Below are 17,959 nucleotides of genomic sequence, written 5' to 3'. Positions count from 1 at the left end.
CTAAAAACGATCCTGTTAGTAGCCCTCACATCAGCCCGCAGGATAAGCGACTTACAGGCTCTCTCAGTAAATCCTCCTTATACGCAAGTCTTTCAGGATAGGGTAGTGTTAAGAACAGACCCCAGTTATCTGCCCAAGGTAGTGTCAGATTTCCATCGGGGTCAGGAAATTGTTCTTCCATCCTTTTGCGAAAATCCAAAAAATCTGGGGGAGGAAAAATTCCATAGTCTGGATGTTAAAAGAGCTCTTGTAGAATATATATCTGCCACTAGCCAGTGGAGGAGGTCACAGTCCCTATTCGTAGCTTTTCAGGGTGCCAGGAAAGGCTATGGGGTTTCAAAAGGGACTATTGCTAGATGGATCAGGGAAGCCATTAGTGTAGCCTATTCAGCTAGTGGTATCCCGATTCCTGACGGCATCAAGGCTCATTCCACCAGAGCCGTGGCGACCTCCTGGGCTGAAAAGGCAGAGGTATCAATCGAACAAATTTGTAAGGCCGCTACCTGGGCCTCACCTTCAACCTTCTTTAAGCACTATAGATTAAATCTATCCTCCTCTGCTGACTTAACCTTTGGTAGAAGGGTGCTGCAAGCGGTGGTCCCTCCCTAAGGTGTTTCGAAGTCTCCAAAAATCTCTCATGTGGTGCTGTCATGGGTGAAGGGAAAACCACCATGGTTACTTACCGGTAGCCGGTTTTTCCGGAACCCATGACAGCACCCGTACATTCCCCCCCTTTTTCACTGTATGGTGTGCACAATTAGTAGGGTGTTTTGAGTGTTGTGGTATTGGATAAACATGTAACTAACCGGGAAGTCCTCTCAATGCTCTGTAACCCAACTGAAGCGGGGGAGAGGTGCCGCCCCTTATGTCTCAGTAGGTTCCTGTCCTGGCGGGGCGGATCCCTCTCTCATGTGGTGCTGTCATGGGTTCCGGAAAAACCGGCTACCGGTAAGTAACCATGGTGGTATTTGGGCGCATGGCAGAGCTCGGAAGGGAAGCAGCACCATTTGACTTTTTTGGCTGGAATTGAGATCGGACACCATTTTGCGATTGGAAAACCCCTGATGTACCAAAACAATGGAAACCCCCCACAAATGACACCATTTTGGAAACTAGACCCCCCTAGGAACTTATCTAGATGTGTGGTGAGAACTTTGAACCCCCAAGGGCTTCACAGAAGTTTATAACATACAGCCGCACAATTAAAAAATCATATTTTTTCCACAAAAATGATCTTTTCACCCTCAATTCTTATTTTCCCAAGTGTAACAAGACCCTAAAAGTTATTGTGCAATTTGTCCTGAGTACACTGATACCCCACATGTGGGGGTAAACCACTATTTGGGCGAATGGCAGAGCTCGGAAGGGAAGCAGCGCCATTTGACGTTTTTGGCTAGAATTGAGATCGGACACCATGTTGCGTTTGGAAAGCCCCTGATGTACCAAAACAGTGAAACCCCCCACAAATGACACCATTTTGGAAACTAGACCCCCCAAGGAACTTATCTAGATGTGTGGTGAGCACTTTGACCCCCCCAGTGCTTCACAGAAGTTTATAACGCCCGGGCGTGAAAATAAAAAAATCGTATTTTTTCCACAAACATGATCTTTTAGTCACCAATTTTTTTATTTTCCCAAGGGTACCAGGAGAAATTGGACCCCAAAAGTTGTTGTCCAATTTGTCCTGAGTACGCTCATACCCCATATGTGGGAGAAAACTACTGTTTGGGCACACGTCAGGGCTCGGAAGGGAAGTAGTGACGTTTTGGAATGCAGACTTTGATGGAATTCTCTGAGGGTGTCATGTTGCCTTTGGAGAGCCCCTAATGTACCTAAACAGTGAAAACCCCCACAAATGACACCATTTTGGAAACTAGACCCCCTAAGGAACTTATCTAGTTGTGTGGTAAGCACTTTGAACCCCCAAGTGCTTCACAGAAGTTTATAACGCCCGAGCGTGAAAATAAAAAAATCATTTTTTTTCCACAAAAATGATATTTTTGCCCCCAATTTTTTATTTTCCTAAGCGTAACAGGAGAAATTGGACCCCAAAAGTTGTTTTGCAATTTGTCCTGAGTAGGCTGACACCCTATATGTGGGGTAAACACTGTTTGGGTGCATGGCAGAGCTTGGAAGGGAAGGAGGACTATTTGACTTTTTCAACGCAGAATTGGCTGGAATTGAGATCAGACGCCATGTTGCGTTTTGAGACCACCTGATGTGCCTAAACAGTGGAACCCCCCCCAATTCTAACTCCAACCCTAACCCCAACACACTCCTAACCCTAATCTCAGCCCTAACCCTAGACATAACCCTAACCCTAATGGGAAAATGGAAATAAATACATTTTCTTTTAATTTTATTATTTTTCCCTAACTAAGGGGGTGATAACGGGGGGTTTGATTTACAATTTATGGCGGTTTTTATGTTTGACAGCTGTCGCACGCTAAAAGACGCTTTTTATTGTAAAAATAGTTTTTGCATCACCACATATTGAGAGCTATAATTTTTCCATATTGTGACCCACAGAGTCATGTGAGGTCTTATTTTTTGCCGGACGAGTTGGCGTTTTTATTGGTATTATTTTCGGGCACGTGACATCTTTTGATCGCTTTTTATTCCGATTTTTGGGACGCAGAAAGAACAAAAACCAGCGCTTTTTATTTTTTTGCTGATGATGCTGTATGGTGGCTCGTTTTTTGCGGGACAAGATGACGTTTTCAGCGGTACCATGGATATGTATATGCGTCTTTTTGATCGCGCGTTATTGCACTTTTTGTTCGTCGGTATGATAATAAATCATTATTTTTTGCTTCGTTTTTTATTTTTTAAAGGGTTCACTAAAGGTGTTAACTAATGGGACAGTTTTATAGGGCGGGTCATTACGGACGCGGCGATACCAAATATGTGTACTTTTATTGTTTTTTTATTTATTTAGCGATTTATTTATTTATTTTTTTAAATTATTTTTACACTTTTTTTTTAACTTTATTACTTTATTACATTGTCCCAGGTGGGACATCACTGTCCTGTGACAGATCGCTGATCTGTCACATCACAGATCACTGTGACAGATCAGCGATCTGTCACAGGCACTGCACAAGGTTTCCTCCTTGCCTGCGCTGTGACGTACTATCCCGTCCCTGGGAATTAAGTCCCAGGGCACATGGACGGGATAGTACGTCACATGACAGAAAGGGGTTAAGGATACTGGCTGATCGCTCTATTCAGTTGCTAAGCAAGCCTCCTTATCTGTCTATACATGGGATGTGATAGAGAAGGAGACAGGCTTACAGTGGCATGTAACAGTTTGGGCACTCCTGGTCAAAATTACTGTTATTGTAAACCGTTAAGCTCAAGATTAACCCCTTAACGTCCAAAGACGTTAAGTGTGATGAGCCCGCACCTTTTCTGGCACATGATGACTGATCTGATCAGCTGACATGTGCCCGGAACATTTTGGGTTGAATCACGATTCACCCATGGCTAACGTTAAATGCTGCTGTCAAACGATGACAGCAGCATTTAACATGCACGTGCAGGAAGCGCGTTATTACTTCCTTCCATCAGCGCCCGTGTCACATGACCGCTGGTCGCCGATGGGTTGGCATGACAACCTGGGGTCAGCAGGAGACCCATGTGGTTGTCATTGCTGGATCGCTATGAGTGCCGACTGGTGGTCAGCACTCATAACAAGTGAGCAATTCTGATACATAGAGCAGGGCTGCAGCCCTGCTCTATGTAGCAGAGGCGATCAGACAACTGCAGCTTCAAGTCTCCCATGGAGGCTATTGAAGCAAGTATAAAGTAAAAAAAAATGTTTTTAAAAAAATAATCACCCTCTTTTGCCCCATTCAAAATGAAACAATAAAAAAAATCAAATATACACATATTTGGTATCGCCGCGTTCAGAATCACCCGATCTATCAATATATAAAAATAATTAATCCAATCGGTAAACAGCGTAGCGAGAAAAAAAAATGCCAGAATTACATTTTTTTTTTTTTTTGGTCGCTGCAACATTGCAATAAAATGCAATAACGGACGATCAAAAGATCTGCACCAAAATGGTATCAATAAAAAACATTTTACAAACTTTGGAATTTTTTTCACCACTTAGATAAAAAAGAACATAGACGTGTTCGGTGTCTATGAGCACGTAATGACCTGGAGAATCATAATGGCAGGTCAGTTTTACCATTTAGTGAACCTAGTAAAAACGCCAAACAAAAACAAGTGTGGGATTGCACTTTTTTTTGCAATTTCACCGCACTTGGAATTTTTTTCCCGTTTTCTGTTACCCGACAAGTTAAAACCAATGTTGTCGTTCAAAAGTACAACTCGTTCCACAAAAAAACAAGCCCTCACATGGCCATATTGACCAAAAATAAAAAAGTTTTGGCTCTGGGAAGAAGCAAAAAAATGAAAATGCAAAAACAATAATACCCCTGGTCGTTAAGGGGTTAAATGATCTTTAAAAGCCCTAAAGTTAAAGATGACACATTTCCTTAGTATGTTAGGCAAAAAAAGTATATTTTCATATATTTAAAAATTATAAAAAAGGAAAAGAGTGCAAAAGTCTGGGCACCCTGCATGGTTAGTACCTAGTAGCACCCTTTTTAGAAAGTATCACAGCTTGTAAATGCTTTTTATAGCCTGCCAAGAGTCATTCAATTCTTTTTTTGAGGGATTTTCATCCATTCACCTTAAAAAATTCTTCCAGTTATGTGAGATTCCTGGGTCTTCTTGCATCCTCTGCTATTTTGAGGTCTAGCCACAGATTATCAATGATGATCAGATCAGGGAACTGTGAGGGCCAATGTAAAACCTTCATCTTGCGCCTTTTGAGGTAGTCTGTTGAGAATTTTGATGTGTGTTTAGGATCATTATCCATTTGTAGAAGCCATCCTCAGCTTTTTTTTTACAGATTGTGTTATGTTTGCATCAAGAATTTGTTGAAATTTCATTGTGAATGCTTTTCTGCCCAATGATGACAAAAGTATTCTAGGAGCAGTATCGCTCCTAGAATACTTTTGTCATCATTGGGCAGAAAAGTAATCACATCGATTTTTCTGGCTAACACGGTACCACAATATAATTTGTTATTGTACATATTGAAATTTCATTGAATCCATTCTTCCCTCTACTCATGAAATGTTCCCCGTGCCATTGGCTGCAACACAACCCCAAAGCATGATTGATCGACCCTGATGCTTAATGGTTGGCGAGATGTTCTTTTCCTGAAATTCTGTGCCCTTTTTCCTCCATAACTTTCATGATTGTGTCCTAAAAGTTCTATTTTAACCTCATCGGTCCACAGGACTTGTTTCCAAAATGCATCAGGCTGGTTTAGATGTTCTTTTGCATACTTCTGATACTGATTTTTATGGTGAGGACACGAGAGGTTTTCTTCTGATGACTCTTCCATGAAGGCCATATTTGTGCAGGTGTCTCTGAACAGTAGCCAATGTACCACAATTCCAGAGTCTGCTAAATATTTCTGAAGGCCTTTACAGTCAAGCGTGGGTTCTGATTTGCCTGTCTAGCAAGCCTACGAACAGCTCTCACTGAAATTATGCTTGGTCTTCCAGACCTTATCTTGACCTCCACTGTTCCTGTTTACTGCCAATTCTTAATTACATTTGGAACTGAGGGAAGGGACACTGGAAAAGTATTTGCTATCTTCTTCTAGCCTTTTTTCAGAGTGCTAGGCAGATGATTAGAAGAACCCATGACTGCCGTTTTTTGGCGCAAGGTTAGAGGAGGCTGGGTTTTTATAGACCTGATAAATTTGCATCACCTGGCCTTTCCTAACAATGATTGTGAACAAGCCATAACCCTAACAGGCTAATTAATGTCTGAAACCTTGGTCAAAGTTATGTGAGCACACAAATCTCCAAGGGTGCCCAAACTTTTGCATCAGCTCATTTTCCTTTTTGTAATTCTTTAAATGTAAAAGATGAAAACATATCTATTTTTTCCTTTTAGAGATCATTTCATCTTCAACTTGCTTAACTGTTCACAATAACAGTAATTTTGACCAGAGGTTCCCAAATGTTTACATGCCACTGTACATATTGACATTAGAAGATGCCAACTGTATCTCTAGACCAACATAGGCAGCCTGTGGTTGGATACCTAACGATTGGGACACTTGGCATAAGTGAGTTAGGATACGAAGTTACTTTTAAATGCTTAATTATGTATACTTGGGTGGCGGTGTGATTCTAGCTTTAAGAGGATGACCATTAATAATAATAATCTTTATTTTTATATAGTGCTAACATATTCCGCAGCGCTTTACAGTTTGCACACACATCATCACTGTCCCCGATGGGGCTCACAATCTAAATTCCCTATTAGTATGTCTTTTTTTAGAATGTGGGAGGAAACCGGAGTACCCGGAGGAAACCCACGCAAACACGGGGAGAACATACAAACTCCTTGCAGATGTTGTCCTTGGTGGGATACGAACCCAGGACCCTAACCACTGAGCCACCGTGCCGCAATTATGTATCCCAATGCCATTCTGGAGGAAACAGCCTTGTCATAGACAGTAGAAGAGCTTAGTCTCCTGAAATTGAAATTATTATGCCTAGATGAAGTGCAGTACTGTGGAAAAAATGCAGCGAAGAATGAATGCTTTCAAAATCAGAATTTTTAATAGTTAATTTTTATCAATTACCCAATGCAAAGGGAATGAACAAAATAGAAATCGAAATAAAACTAATAATTGGTGTGACATTTTATCTTCAAAACAGCTTCAAAGCATCAACTCTTCTAGATACACTTGCACACAGTTTTTGAAGGAACCCTGCAGAGAGGTTGTTCCAAACATCTTGGAGAACTAACCACAGATCTTCTGTTGAAATGCCTCTTCATGTAATCCCACACACGGATAAATCTGCACTGGGTGTACGCAGAGTGTACAGACACTACAATATATAGCACATAGGATGTACATTGTTTGCTGCAATTTCCCTACATATAAGATACCTAAAGGTGCAAACATTTTGTCAGTTCATTGCTGGTATTAGTGGCAGTGGCTGGTATCAGTGGTGTTATAAATGGTGGTGGTGTTATAAATCTTCTGATGTACATAGCTGTAAAATTGGAAAAGAAGTTAACTATGTTTTTTCTTCCTATTCTTATTAGCAACCAAACTACTGGAGCTTTAAGGTCAGTATACACCCCAGTGTTGTGTGTGCCGCTGTGTGTTTTTTGTCATCTGGTTGTGGTTGTACATGGCTGAGTACTGACTCATATTTGCCCCTTTACCGTGTTTCAGATTTGTGACATGTACATTACATTTTCTATTGTTCTGCAGGCAATATTAATGGGGTCTCCCACTTTCAATTTTTTATTCTTATTCGCTCGAGCTAGAGACTAATAGGAAAAAGCCTTTCCGCTGCTGTCTTTGTTGACAGGCTGCAGCAGTGTCGTCACAGCTATAGCACAAGTTACCAATGCAGCCAATCACTATGCAAAGTGGCTAATGTTGTCTGCATCAGCTTTGCCACTGGTCCCATTGATTGTCATGTGCGCTGTAATTGTGAACGCTGCAGCCTGTTGACATAGATTAATTAACTCTGATTTTTCTCTAGTGCAAGCTAATGTTCATAAAAAAATGGAAAATCCCTTTAAATAAGTCCTATAATTAGTGAATTTAAAAAAAGAATCAATCAATACATTTTTAATTGCTTTTCAGTACAGATGAACACATTTTTTTTTTTTTAATTTAGAAAACTAACCTTGCATTCTACTGCCATTACAATACAATTTGAAAGTCAATATGAATTAGTTTTATAGCGCCCTCTGCTGCCCACCCTCTCAGACCATCCACCTAGTGTCCCCAGTGCTGGTGAGAAGCCACTTCAAGTGGATTCTTATTAACTGGCCTGAGCAATAGCAGGAATCGATCCACTGCGGAAATACATGAAGTCTGACTGGGTATGTGTGACCACCAACTCTGACCTATAAAATTCTGAGGGGGGCACCATGACAACATATCGAGACAAAAAAGCTTTTTAAAAAAATTCCAAATAAATTAATTTTCCAAGTTTATTCATATTTATTTAGGTGAAAGCTCTTTTATTATTATTATCATTATTATTATTATTAAAAGGTTATTCATATTTTGGAATGTTAAGGTATGTCATTATTTTATGATCTTTGCGTATCTAATCTCTGTGAGCCACACTGGCAAATAGAGGCTGCAGCATTTATTCAAGGCTACATCTCTCCTAGCTTTTTCCTGCAGAGCAGTGCCCCCAGTCACCTGGCTGTGCATGGGACTGCAGCTGGTGTTAAATGTAGCCTGTGTTAAAAGAGGCTGTGTTAATCAAGTATGTTGGTCTCTTCATACTCAGAATCCCCCATCACTCCATGTGACTGCAGACTGCTGAATCGTGACAGTGAGCAATTCACTTTCCCTGTATTCCATGCTTAGATTCTCCTCTTCTAGATCATTGAGAAGTGGAGGAGAGTTGGCTCATTACCACATGTGCACAAATCGTACATATCTGACCATCCAGCCGCATGGGAAATACAGGGGAATTAAGACAATGTGCACTGGGCTGAAACTAGGAATTTCAGTGCCCCATGCAGGCAAAATTTTCTTGCCCCCTTGAGACTCCTCCCAGGCTCCACCCCAGCTCCGACTCCACCCGATGAACCTTCTACAGTCACATCGCCCACTCTTGGAAAAACTTCACTTGTGCACCACGTCCTCACCAATCACACATTAAGGCCAGGGTCACACATGCGAGAAACTCGCACGAGTCTTGCATCTCCATACCCCGCACTGCCACCGGCACTCGGGAGTGGAGCATGCGGCTGCATGTATTTCTGTGCACCCGCACACTCTGCTCCCGAGTGCCGGCGGCAGTGCCGAGTATTGACGTGCGAGACTCGTCTGAGTTTCTCACAAGTCTGACCCCAGCCTAACAGTTCTCATCGAACACCATATCACATACCTAGCCAACAGCTTTTTCTTTTGGCCACACATTACCACCACATAGTGACCGACTGCTACAATACTGATCATTAATAAAAAAAAACACAATACTAATATTACCATAAGTGGCATTATGCACAGGAGCTCTGTACTTAGTATACAGTGTATCATGTCACTGTACAGGTAATACACTGACTCACCAGTGACATTATACACAGGAGCTATGTATATAGTGTATAGGTATTACAGTGATCACCAGTGTCTTTATACACAGGAGCTCTGTATTTAGTGTACAGGTAATACAGGGATCACCAGTGACATTATTATATACTGGAGCTCTGTATATTGTAAATAGTGCAACTGTAAGTAAACAAGTATCACACTGACTCACTGGTGACGTCTCTAGTTTGAAGTCTTTTATCTTCACTTTTCTTCTTCATCCAGCTCAGACTGCCATCACTTCTTCCAGCCAGGACTCATCTCTGCAGAAAATAACACAGTTATCTAGAGCACCGCTTCCTGAGAACATTCCGCAATCTTTCCCCAAATTCTAAACCACACCGGATGAAGAAAAAAGTGACATAGTGCCTCCCTGCACAGTAACAGAACCTCCCCCTCACTGAAAACAGTATCCTCAAAATTAAAATACATGACAGCAGTAATAATATCCCTTAATTAGCCGCTACGGTCATAATGTCCTCCATCCTTGCCACTTTGTGTCTCATTCCTGGCCCCATATGTTTTCCCATCCTGCCCCCATGTTTCTCCATCCTGCCCCCATGTGTCTCCATTTCTCCTTTCTGCCCCATGTATCTCTACTCAGTCACCATGTGTCTCCATGCCGCCCTATGTTTCTCAATCCTGTACCATGTGTCTCCATCCTGCCTCATATGATCTCCATCCTGCCCCATATCATCTCCCATCCTGCCCCATATGTCTTCATCCTGCCCCATATGATATCCCATCCTGCCCCATATGTCTCCATCCTACCCCATATGATTTCACATCCTGCCCCATATGATCTCCCATTTTGTCCCCATATTGCGGCTTTCAGTACAAAAAAATCAAGTTTTAAAAAATTCTTCTTACCTGTCCACGGTCCAGCCGCGACTCTCCTTCATTCATTTGAGGCACAGTCGCAGTGATGTCATACGCCGGTGACGTGGGTGCTGATATCAGTTGCCAGCCTGTGATTGGCTGGCGGCTGTTAACTATTGCCCTGCTTGAAGCCACCGACTTTCCACATGACAGTAGATTTTAACTAAACATTCGTCAGATGGGTAAAAACAGGAATGCCCTTATGGCTGTCCTGAATGTGCACATGACACACTTTCATGATTCGACAGCCTGCAATCGTAGGAAGTGACTGCAGACCAGCCAACGCTTTTAAGAAAGAACACACAGTGTATCAAAAGAGTATTAATCCTAAAGGACAATACTATACTCTTAGGGTACTGTCACACTTAGCGATGTACCAGCGATCCCGACCAGCGATATGACGCGGTCAGGATCGCTGGTACATCGCTAAGTGGTCGCTAGTGAGCTGCCACACAGGCAGATCTCACCAGCGACATCGCTGGGGACGGGGGTCGCTACTTACCTGTCACACCAGGCGATCCTGCTTCCTCCCGCCCGGCTCCACGCGTCGCTCGTCGTCACAGCAGGAAGCGCCGCAGGAAGCTGACAACGAGAAACAGTCCAGCCTGTTCTCACGCGATCAGCGATAACCAGCGGGGGAGCGGGTCGTAGGTAAGTATCACACACAGCGATATCGCTAGCAATATCGCTATAACGTCACAAGTTATAGCGATATTTCTAGCGATATCACTTAGTGTGACATGCCCTTTACTGTATGGAAATCTTTTTGAGGATCTAAACATTTTTAAAGGAACTGTAATGTGAAGGATATTCAGTGTCTTGGAAAGTTTTCGGCATCTTTCTCTTGACTGTTTTTTATAGCTATCCCAACATTAGAGGTGGTGATACATCAAAGTTATATGTGGGTGATCTGCCTGTGTGTATATATGAAGAGTAATAAGATCAGTTAAAATGATATTGCTGCCGTATTTGAGACCCTAATTCTGTCGCCTTCAATATTTTCCATGGAACCATAGGCATGAATGGATGAGTGCCATCCGATTATCGGAGCCAACTCGTGCCTTTCCTCTGACCAATTCAGACATGAGCAAGGCCTCATAGAATAACATGGGAACGTCTGCTATCCATCAACAAGACAAATAGCACTCCTTCTATTATTACGGTCGTGTGCACAAGCCCTAATAAACTGTGATTTCATGTAAAGTACTGCAAGAGGAAAAAAGTGACTCAGCGATGAGATCACTATGTTATGCTGCCTTTAGATAGGATGGCATAAACCGGATGACAAATTCCCTTTAAGGGTAAGTACACAAGGCATCATTTAGACCCCAGTGCAGCAACTGAGTTTTTACAGGTGAAGCCGCTTTAGGAAAATGTCGGAGGTTGTTTTCCTGAGGTGCCTTTGCTGGTCGTTCTTGTCGCAGCTCCACTGATGGCACCTTTTACTCTAAACTGTAGAATAGAGAGGACAACTTCCTAGCAAAAGCTGACTAAAGAATGAGCTTGTCACTTCTTTTAACTGCTTTAGGGTTTGAAATGTCGCTCTGACATTGCTGTGTACTAATGAAGGGAGCTCAGGGCCCAGGATGTGGGTTGGTTCTGACTTCTCTTCATCCTGAAACACCTTTTGTAAATGGGAGCCTTTCTCCTGTGTGCTGTGCTGTAGTATTTGCTCTGTTCTTACTTGTAGGCTGGAAGCCTCTGCTACATCTCTGTCTTTAGGACCGGTATCAGAACCACACACACCAGGAGACATTTTGTCTGGTGCAATAAGTTCTGCTTTACTGTATAGTTCAGATACATTCGGCTGCAGCATAGAGTATGGGGCACAGCACTCTCCAGTTGCAGTTCCTTCCTCACCATGCATGATAAGCTCTTGCTTCCATTCTGCCTAAATTGTCCCCACCTCAACAGTTTCTGTTGGTACCAGGGATTCCCCGTGGGGCATTTTTGAGACCCGCCATCTTTCCCCCTTGCTCTTTCCTGTTCGGTCTCTTCCGCATAAAAGAGAATAAGGCACGCATTCTAATGCCCACTCCGGGCCATAGGCCACAGCCTCGTTGGCGACGCACATCTCAGGGATGCAGGCTGGAATCTTTCAGAATAGCTGCTGTGTGACTACACACCAGCGATCCTTACCAGGCCGTATCGTTGTCGGGATCGCTGGTGCGTCGTTGAAGAGATCTTCCTGTTTGGCAGCTTACTAGCGACCATGTAGCGACGCACTAGCGATCCCTATCAGGTTGTATCGTTGTCAGGATCGCTGGTGCGTCGGTATGTGAAATGGGACCCTTACTGTTTAAGACTCTATACAGTAAGTGCTTTCACTTTTTGTTTGTTCTAACCCCTCCCAGTATGTGGGCTATTCCTAACATGTTTAACTATATTTTTTATTGTTACTAACTATAAACCTACAGCCTTCTAGTGTTTCCCTTATTGGTCAGCCCTTCCCAATCCCTGGGGACGAACATCAAAACAACTTTTTGATATTTTAACCAACTTGACACATCTACTTCTTCTACTCACCCTATTAGGCTATGTGCACACATATGCAGAAAATTTCTGCTTGAAAACCTGACTCCTTCCCAGAAAACGCGCGTTTTTTTCTGCGCGTTTTTTGCGCAAAAACGTGCGTTTTTAATGCGTTTTTTTCCGGAGCAGTCCCAGTCACATAGAAAATAGCTAGAAATGCGGCATTTTCCATGAAATTAATGAGCATGCTGCGTTTTTTCTGCTATGTGTTTTTTTCGTGGAAAAAACGCATCAATATGCACAGAAAGTGCGGAATTCATTAAAATAAATGGGAAGCTTCTTTTAAGCATTTTTTAAGCGTTTTATTTGGTAAAAACACAAAAAAAAACGCAACGTGTGAACACAGCCTTACACTATGTTTATTTTATGGTGCTTTTATAAATGGATTCTGGGCGGAATTTACCTGAAAAAATCCTAGCTTAAGGCCATGTGCACATTTTGAGTATTTGGTGACTTTTTTATTTTTAAGCCAAAACTAGGAAAAGAACAGTCAGAGGAAAAGTATAAGGCTATGTGCACACGCTGCGGATTCTGCTGCGGATCCTCTGCGGATTTGGCCTCTGCGGATCTGCAGCAGTTCTGCAGACAGTGTACAGTACAATGTAAGTCTATGTGACTTACAATCTGCTGTGCACATTCTGCGGTTTTTCAACTGCGGAAAAGCTGCGGTTTTGAATCCGCAGAAAGAATTGACATGTCAATTCTTTCTGCGGATTCCGCTCCGGTTTGCCATCTCCTCCATTGTAGAGGTGATAAACTGCAGGTCAATCCGCAGGTCATTTTACCTGCGGTTTTACCTGCGGATCCGCAGATACAAATCCGCGGGTGAATCCGCAGCGTGTGCACATAGCCTAATAGAAACACGTCACCGCTTCTGTATTTATCACCCACTCCTGGTTTTGGCATACAGATACTGAGGTAAAATACTGACCAAATACTGAATGTGTGACCGTGGCCTTACTGTTATAACTGTAATGAATGGATAGAACATCACTATTTAGGGATTTCTTTTTCCTTCTTTATTGATGAGTCTTTTTAATTACAGTATTTTTTGTGGTTGAGTTTTTAATTTTTTCTTTAGATTTGTCAGTTAAAAATCTTAATTACCCCACAGCGATTCTCAGTTGCTGCATGATAAACCCTGATAAAAGAACAGGAGGCATTAAATATTTTACAGGCATGGTAAGTCTGAGCAGATTATCTTCGAGGCTGACATGCATTCTCTGCAGGACACATACAAGGCAGCGACTTAATAGGGAGCAAGGGGCTTTGGTGATGAATTCCTGAGAGACAATCTACTTTATAGGAGACCTCTATAACCTGGCAGGAAGAAGCTGCACCCATGTGTATACAACTAGCTGATAAGTAGGAGAACTGTTTTAACCCGAAGTTCTTGCTGGTTGCTGAGAAGCTGGCAAAGGTCAGGAGATGTTTGCCTGAAGGGGTGCGGGGAGGGATGGAGGGGGTTGGAGTCCTTGTCTGTTGGGAACTTCTGGTAAGGTTACTGCCAGCGATAGAAAGTGTCTAACACAACAACGGCTACAAACATTTGAATAGAGAAACAGCAGAGTCCCTGGTGATTTCGTAAGAAAGTCGTTTGTGGCATTATACTGAAGGTCATTGATTCCCAGCACTGCCCACCTAGAGTGCTGTTATCTCAGGTAGTATGGTCCCTTAAAGCCATACACAATAGATGGCCATCAGCCTAACAATGTTTTGTCCAATCTTTCATTCTTCAGCCACCTCAGCCGACTCTCCCAAACACAGGAGCGCTCGTTTGGCTGAGTGCCCCTGTGTGCTCTGGGAATAAGCTGATGACTGACACGTTGGTCAGTGTCTTATCACCGGCAGAGCAATGCAATCTGCAGTCTGAAATCGGACATTCCTGATCGACACCTCTCTTGACCATTAATCTGTCGGCCAAAATCGTCGGTATCGATGGATTCAGTTAACATTTGTGAAATGTGTATGGGGCTTTAAGGCACAGTGGCTGGGCTCTATTATAGCAATAGTAATGTATACATGGCCATACATGACCAATATGAATTCAAAGATAAATAAACGACAACTGAGACATTAATCGTGGAAGAAAAGTGGCCGTGCGTTTATTTTTGGTTAAGATAGATAAATATTAAAATCCGTTAATAAATACAGCCATATAAATACCCAATATTACCAAAACCAAGAAACAATCCGCCCCTTATCGGGCGATTTTCCCTCAATAAACCACACGACATTCAATTGAAACGGGGGGGGGGGGGAGGGAGGGAGAATCTTCTTATCTTGAGTGTAAGTCGCTGACTGAGGTGATAACGGCTCACACCTGGCCTTATATATTATAAAAAAGACCGCCAAAATGCCTTTCCTCCAATCATAGCCCGTTTAAAACGGTGCCATCCAATAGAGAACAAAACCAGTTAAAACCGGTTCCCAACCGATACCACCTAACCTTGGCCTTATTTTAACCTTTTATTATCAGAAACTTAATAAAAACACGGCCCGCATGGCCATGGGACCCCCCTTTATTTCTGTATGCTTTTTGCGGGGGTGGGGACTTACATACTATCTCAACAGACCCTATGGCTATGAAACTGGGAGACAAAACTATGTCATAAACATATTTTATACAAATTATCCACGCAATAACATTTCTGTATCACAAACACTCTAAGACAAATTTCAAAGGAAATCAGATGACCCACACATATTAGGGAAATTTGTCCGGACCTGTCGATTTCAGCAGGATGGATCGACCATCTAGTGTGAATGGGGGTACTCTTTACTTACGCATCTGTCGGGAAGGGACGGAATTACAATAATCGATCCTTTTGATCCACAGAGATCTGGTGTCAGAGAAGTCTGGTAGTGCCTCTCTCAGTGAGAACACAAGAGTGCACTGCTGAGCTGAGTGGTCCTGTGTATGGGGAATTCGGGGGAGATGGCTGTCGACTGAATGATCGATTGGTCAGTCGCTATCTAATGACTATGGCCAGCTTTGCGCTTTACTTTTGCACGAGGCAGAAGTTCTGTTTTTTTCCCTTAGCCATATTTCTAAATGATCTGACCAAGGTGAAGTGGCTTTTTAGCAGCCCCCCCCCCCCCATACCATAGAGTTGCAAGGCAGCAGTACTAACCACTAAGCCTCCATGCTAATACTGTACAAAGGATTAGAAATAAACTATTTCGGGGTATTGCCCCTCATCAGTGTGGAGTAGGAAACTGGCCAGTAGGAGCAATGCCTAGTAGAAGACCGTGAAAAATGAGGATGAATGAACTCGTGGAGATCAACATCCAACACTGCGGAGACACCATCACATGTTTCTCAACGTAGTGATTCTAGAGCAATGCCTCCATCCCTTATGGGAAATATGTAAAAACATGCAAAACACAAGCCGCTGAGACACCATCACATGTTTCTCAACGCAAGCAATGACTAGCCAGGTCTTTCCCCGGGAAGGAACAACCACGGGAAGGGCAGTCTCCAATGAAGGAAACCACCTATACCAAAACATGGTATCCATCCACAGACAGCTGTTTCGGGGTATTGCCCCTCATCAGTGTGGAGTAGTAAACTGGCCAGTAGGAGCAATGCCAAGTAAAAGACTGTGAAAAATGAGGATGAATGAACTCATGGAGATCAACATCCAACACTGCGGAGACCCCATCACGTTTCTCAACGCAGTGATTCTAGAGCAATGCCCCCATCCCTTATGGGAAATATGTAAAACATGCAAAACACAAGCCGCTGAGACACCAACACATGTTTCTCAATGCAAGCAATGACTAGCCAGGTCTTTCCCGGGGAAGGAACAACCACGGGAAGGGCAGTCTCCAATGAAGGAAACCACCTATGCCAAAACATGGTATCCATCCACAGACAGCTGTTTCGGGGTATTGCCCCTCATCAGTGTGGAGTAGGAAACTGGCCAGTAGGAGCAATGCCTAGTAGAAGACCGTGACGGGGCAATACCCCGAAACAGCAGTCTGTAGATGGATACCATGTTTTAGCATAGGTGGTTTCCTTCATTGGAGACTGCCCTTCCCGTGGTTGTTCCTTCCCGGGGAAAGACCTGGCTAGTCATTGCTTGCGTTGAGAAACATGTGATGGTGTCTCAGCGGCTTATGTTTTGCACGTTTCACATATTTCCCATAAGGGATGGGGGCAGTGCTCTAGAATCACTGCGTTGAGAAACATGTGATGGTGTCTCCACAGTGTTGGATGTTGATCTCCATGAGTTCATTCATTTTTCACAGAAGTAAAATTATGGCTGGACCTTATGCCCTGATTATTTTGTGCCTTCTGGGCACCTCAGTGATCTCAGTCTACATGTGGAGACTTCTATGATTTACCTAGAAACACCGTCTCTAGTTCTGCCTGCTGTCATCTCTGCAGGGAGTAATTGTGACTATGAGGAAGCAGGCAGTCTCTCTAATTTAGCAGTCAGTGTCTCTCTCGCTCTCTCTCATCTCGAGTGCCAATGACCTTATAATGCTCAATGTACTGTCACTAATCTCCGTCAGAACAATTTCATTAGGCAGACTCTATGGGGCTGAGTTTTCATTCTTCACTCAGCTCGGTCTTTTCATTCTGACAGATCTGCTGTTCATATTGGGGTTCTTCCAGTCATTTTTACATCTTCCCCTCTCTACTTTTTGTATTTCCACCTACATTTTCATTTACCGCTGAGGAATAAGTCCTATAGATTGCTTTATGGTCATGGTTCCTTACAGGGATTAAAGAGCCTCCTATACAGTGTAACAAGATAAACTGCTTATCCTATTTTCATGTTGCCTGCGTTGCCTGGTTCTCTGCTGCTTGTCTAAGTGCCATGTAATTCTTTTGGTTTAACCTTACTATCTGTTTTTCTTCTTTTGTTAATCAACTAATTGCCTTTTCTTACAACTCATAGAAATTTGGCAATGGCTCAGGGCCCAATATGCCCCATATTTTTCTTTGGTATTAAATGATTGATCAGATATGTTCATATATTTACAGCAGTGCATTGGATTTTTTGTGTGTGCTCCATTTCCCTTCATTGAAGCACACAATTATAGTCACTGAACTCCAGCCTTGTGGTGCTCATAGAGAAGCCCAATGCTTAGTCTTTAATTGGAACTAAAATTATAACAGACTATAGGGGTTGCAGTCGCACCCAGGCCCTTAAGTCTTGGGGGTACAAAAGGTCCATTTGGCCCATATGAGAATACCAGTAGTATTTAAGGCTTGTAATAGTCCCATTGTAGATTTTGCATTGAGGCCCACGAGCTTTGAGTTACTCCATTGTTTTTTAACAAAGGATGTGGATGAGCTCTGCTGACTTCACCTTTAGGCCTCATTCAGACGCCCATGAATCATGTACATGCTGTACTCTG

At 42.9% G+C, this 17,959-nt stretch overlaps 1 protein-coding gene across 15 annotated transcripts in view; it reads left to right on the top strand.

Annotated features, from left to right (window-relative positions):
• The window catches only part of SRCIN1 (SRC kinase signaling inhibitor 1), a 673,416-nt gene that overhangs the window by 495,814 nt on the left and 159,643 nt on the right, over nucleotides 1-17,959 (top strand). For all 15 annotated transcript variants that reach the window (XM_073572493.1, XM_073572495.1, XM_073572494.1 and 12 more), the window contains one exon: nucleotides 7,156-7,179. In XM_073572493.1, the coding sequence (XP_073428594.1) occupies nucleotides 7,156-7,179 (24 nt within the window). The remainder of the gene's footprint in view (nucleotides 1-7,155; nucleotides 7,180-17,959) is intronic.

The sequence above is a fragment of the Dendrobates tinctorius genome, unplaced genomic scaffold (genome assembly GCF_039654945.1).
Source record: "Dendrobates tinctorius isolate UK_male_01 unplaced genomic scaffold, ASM3965494v1 ptg000032l, whole genome shotgun sequence".
Taxonomy (NCBI): domain Eukaryota; kingdom Metazoa; phylum Chordata; class Amphibia; order Anura; family Dendrobatidae; genus Dendrobates; species Dendrobates tinctorius.
The sequence above is the reverse complement of the archived record's forward strand: the minus strand, read 5'-3'. Positions and strand labels throughout refer to the sequence as shown.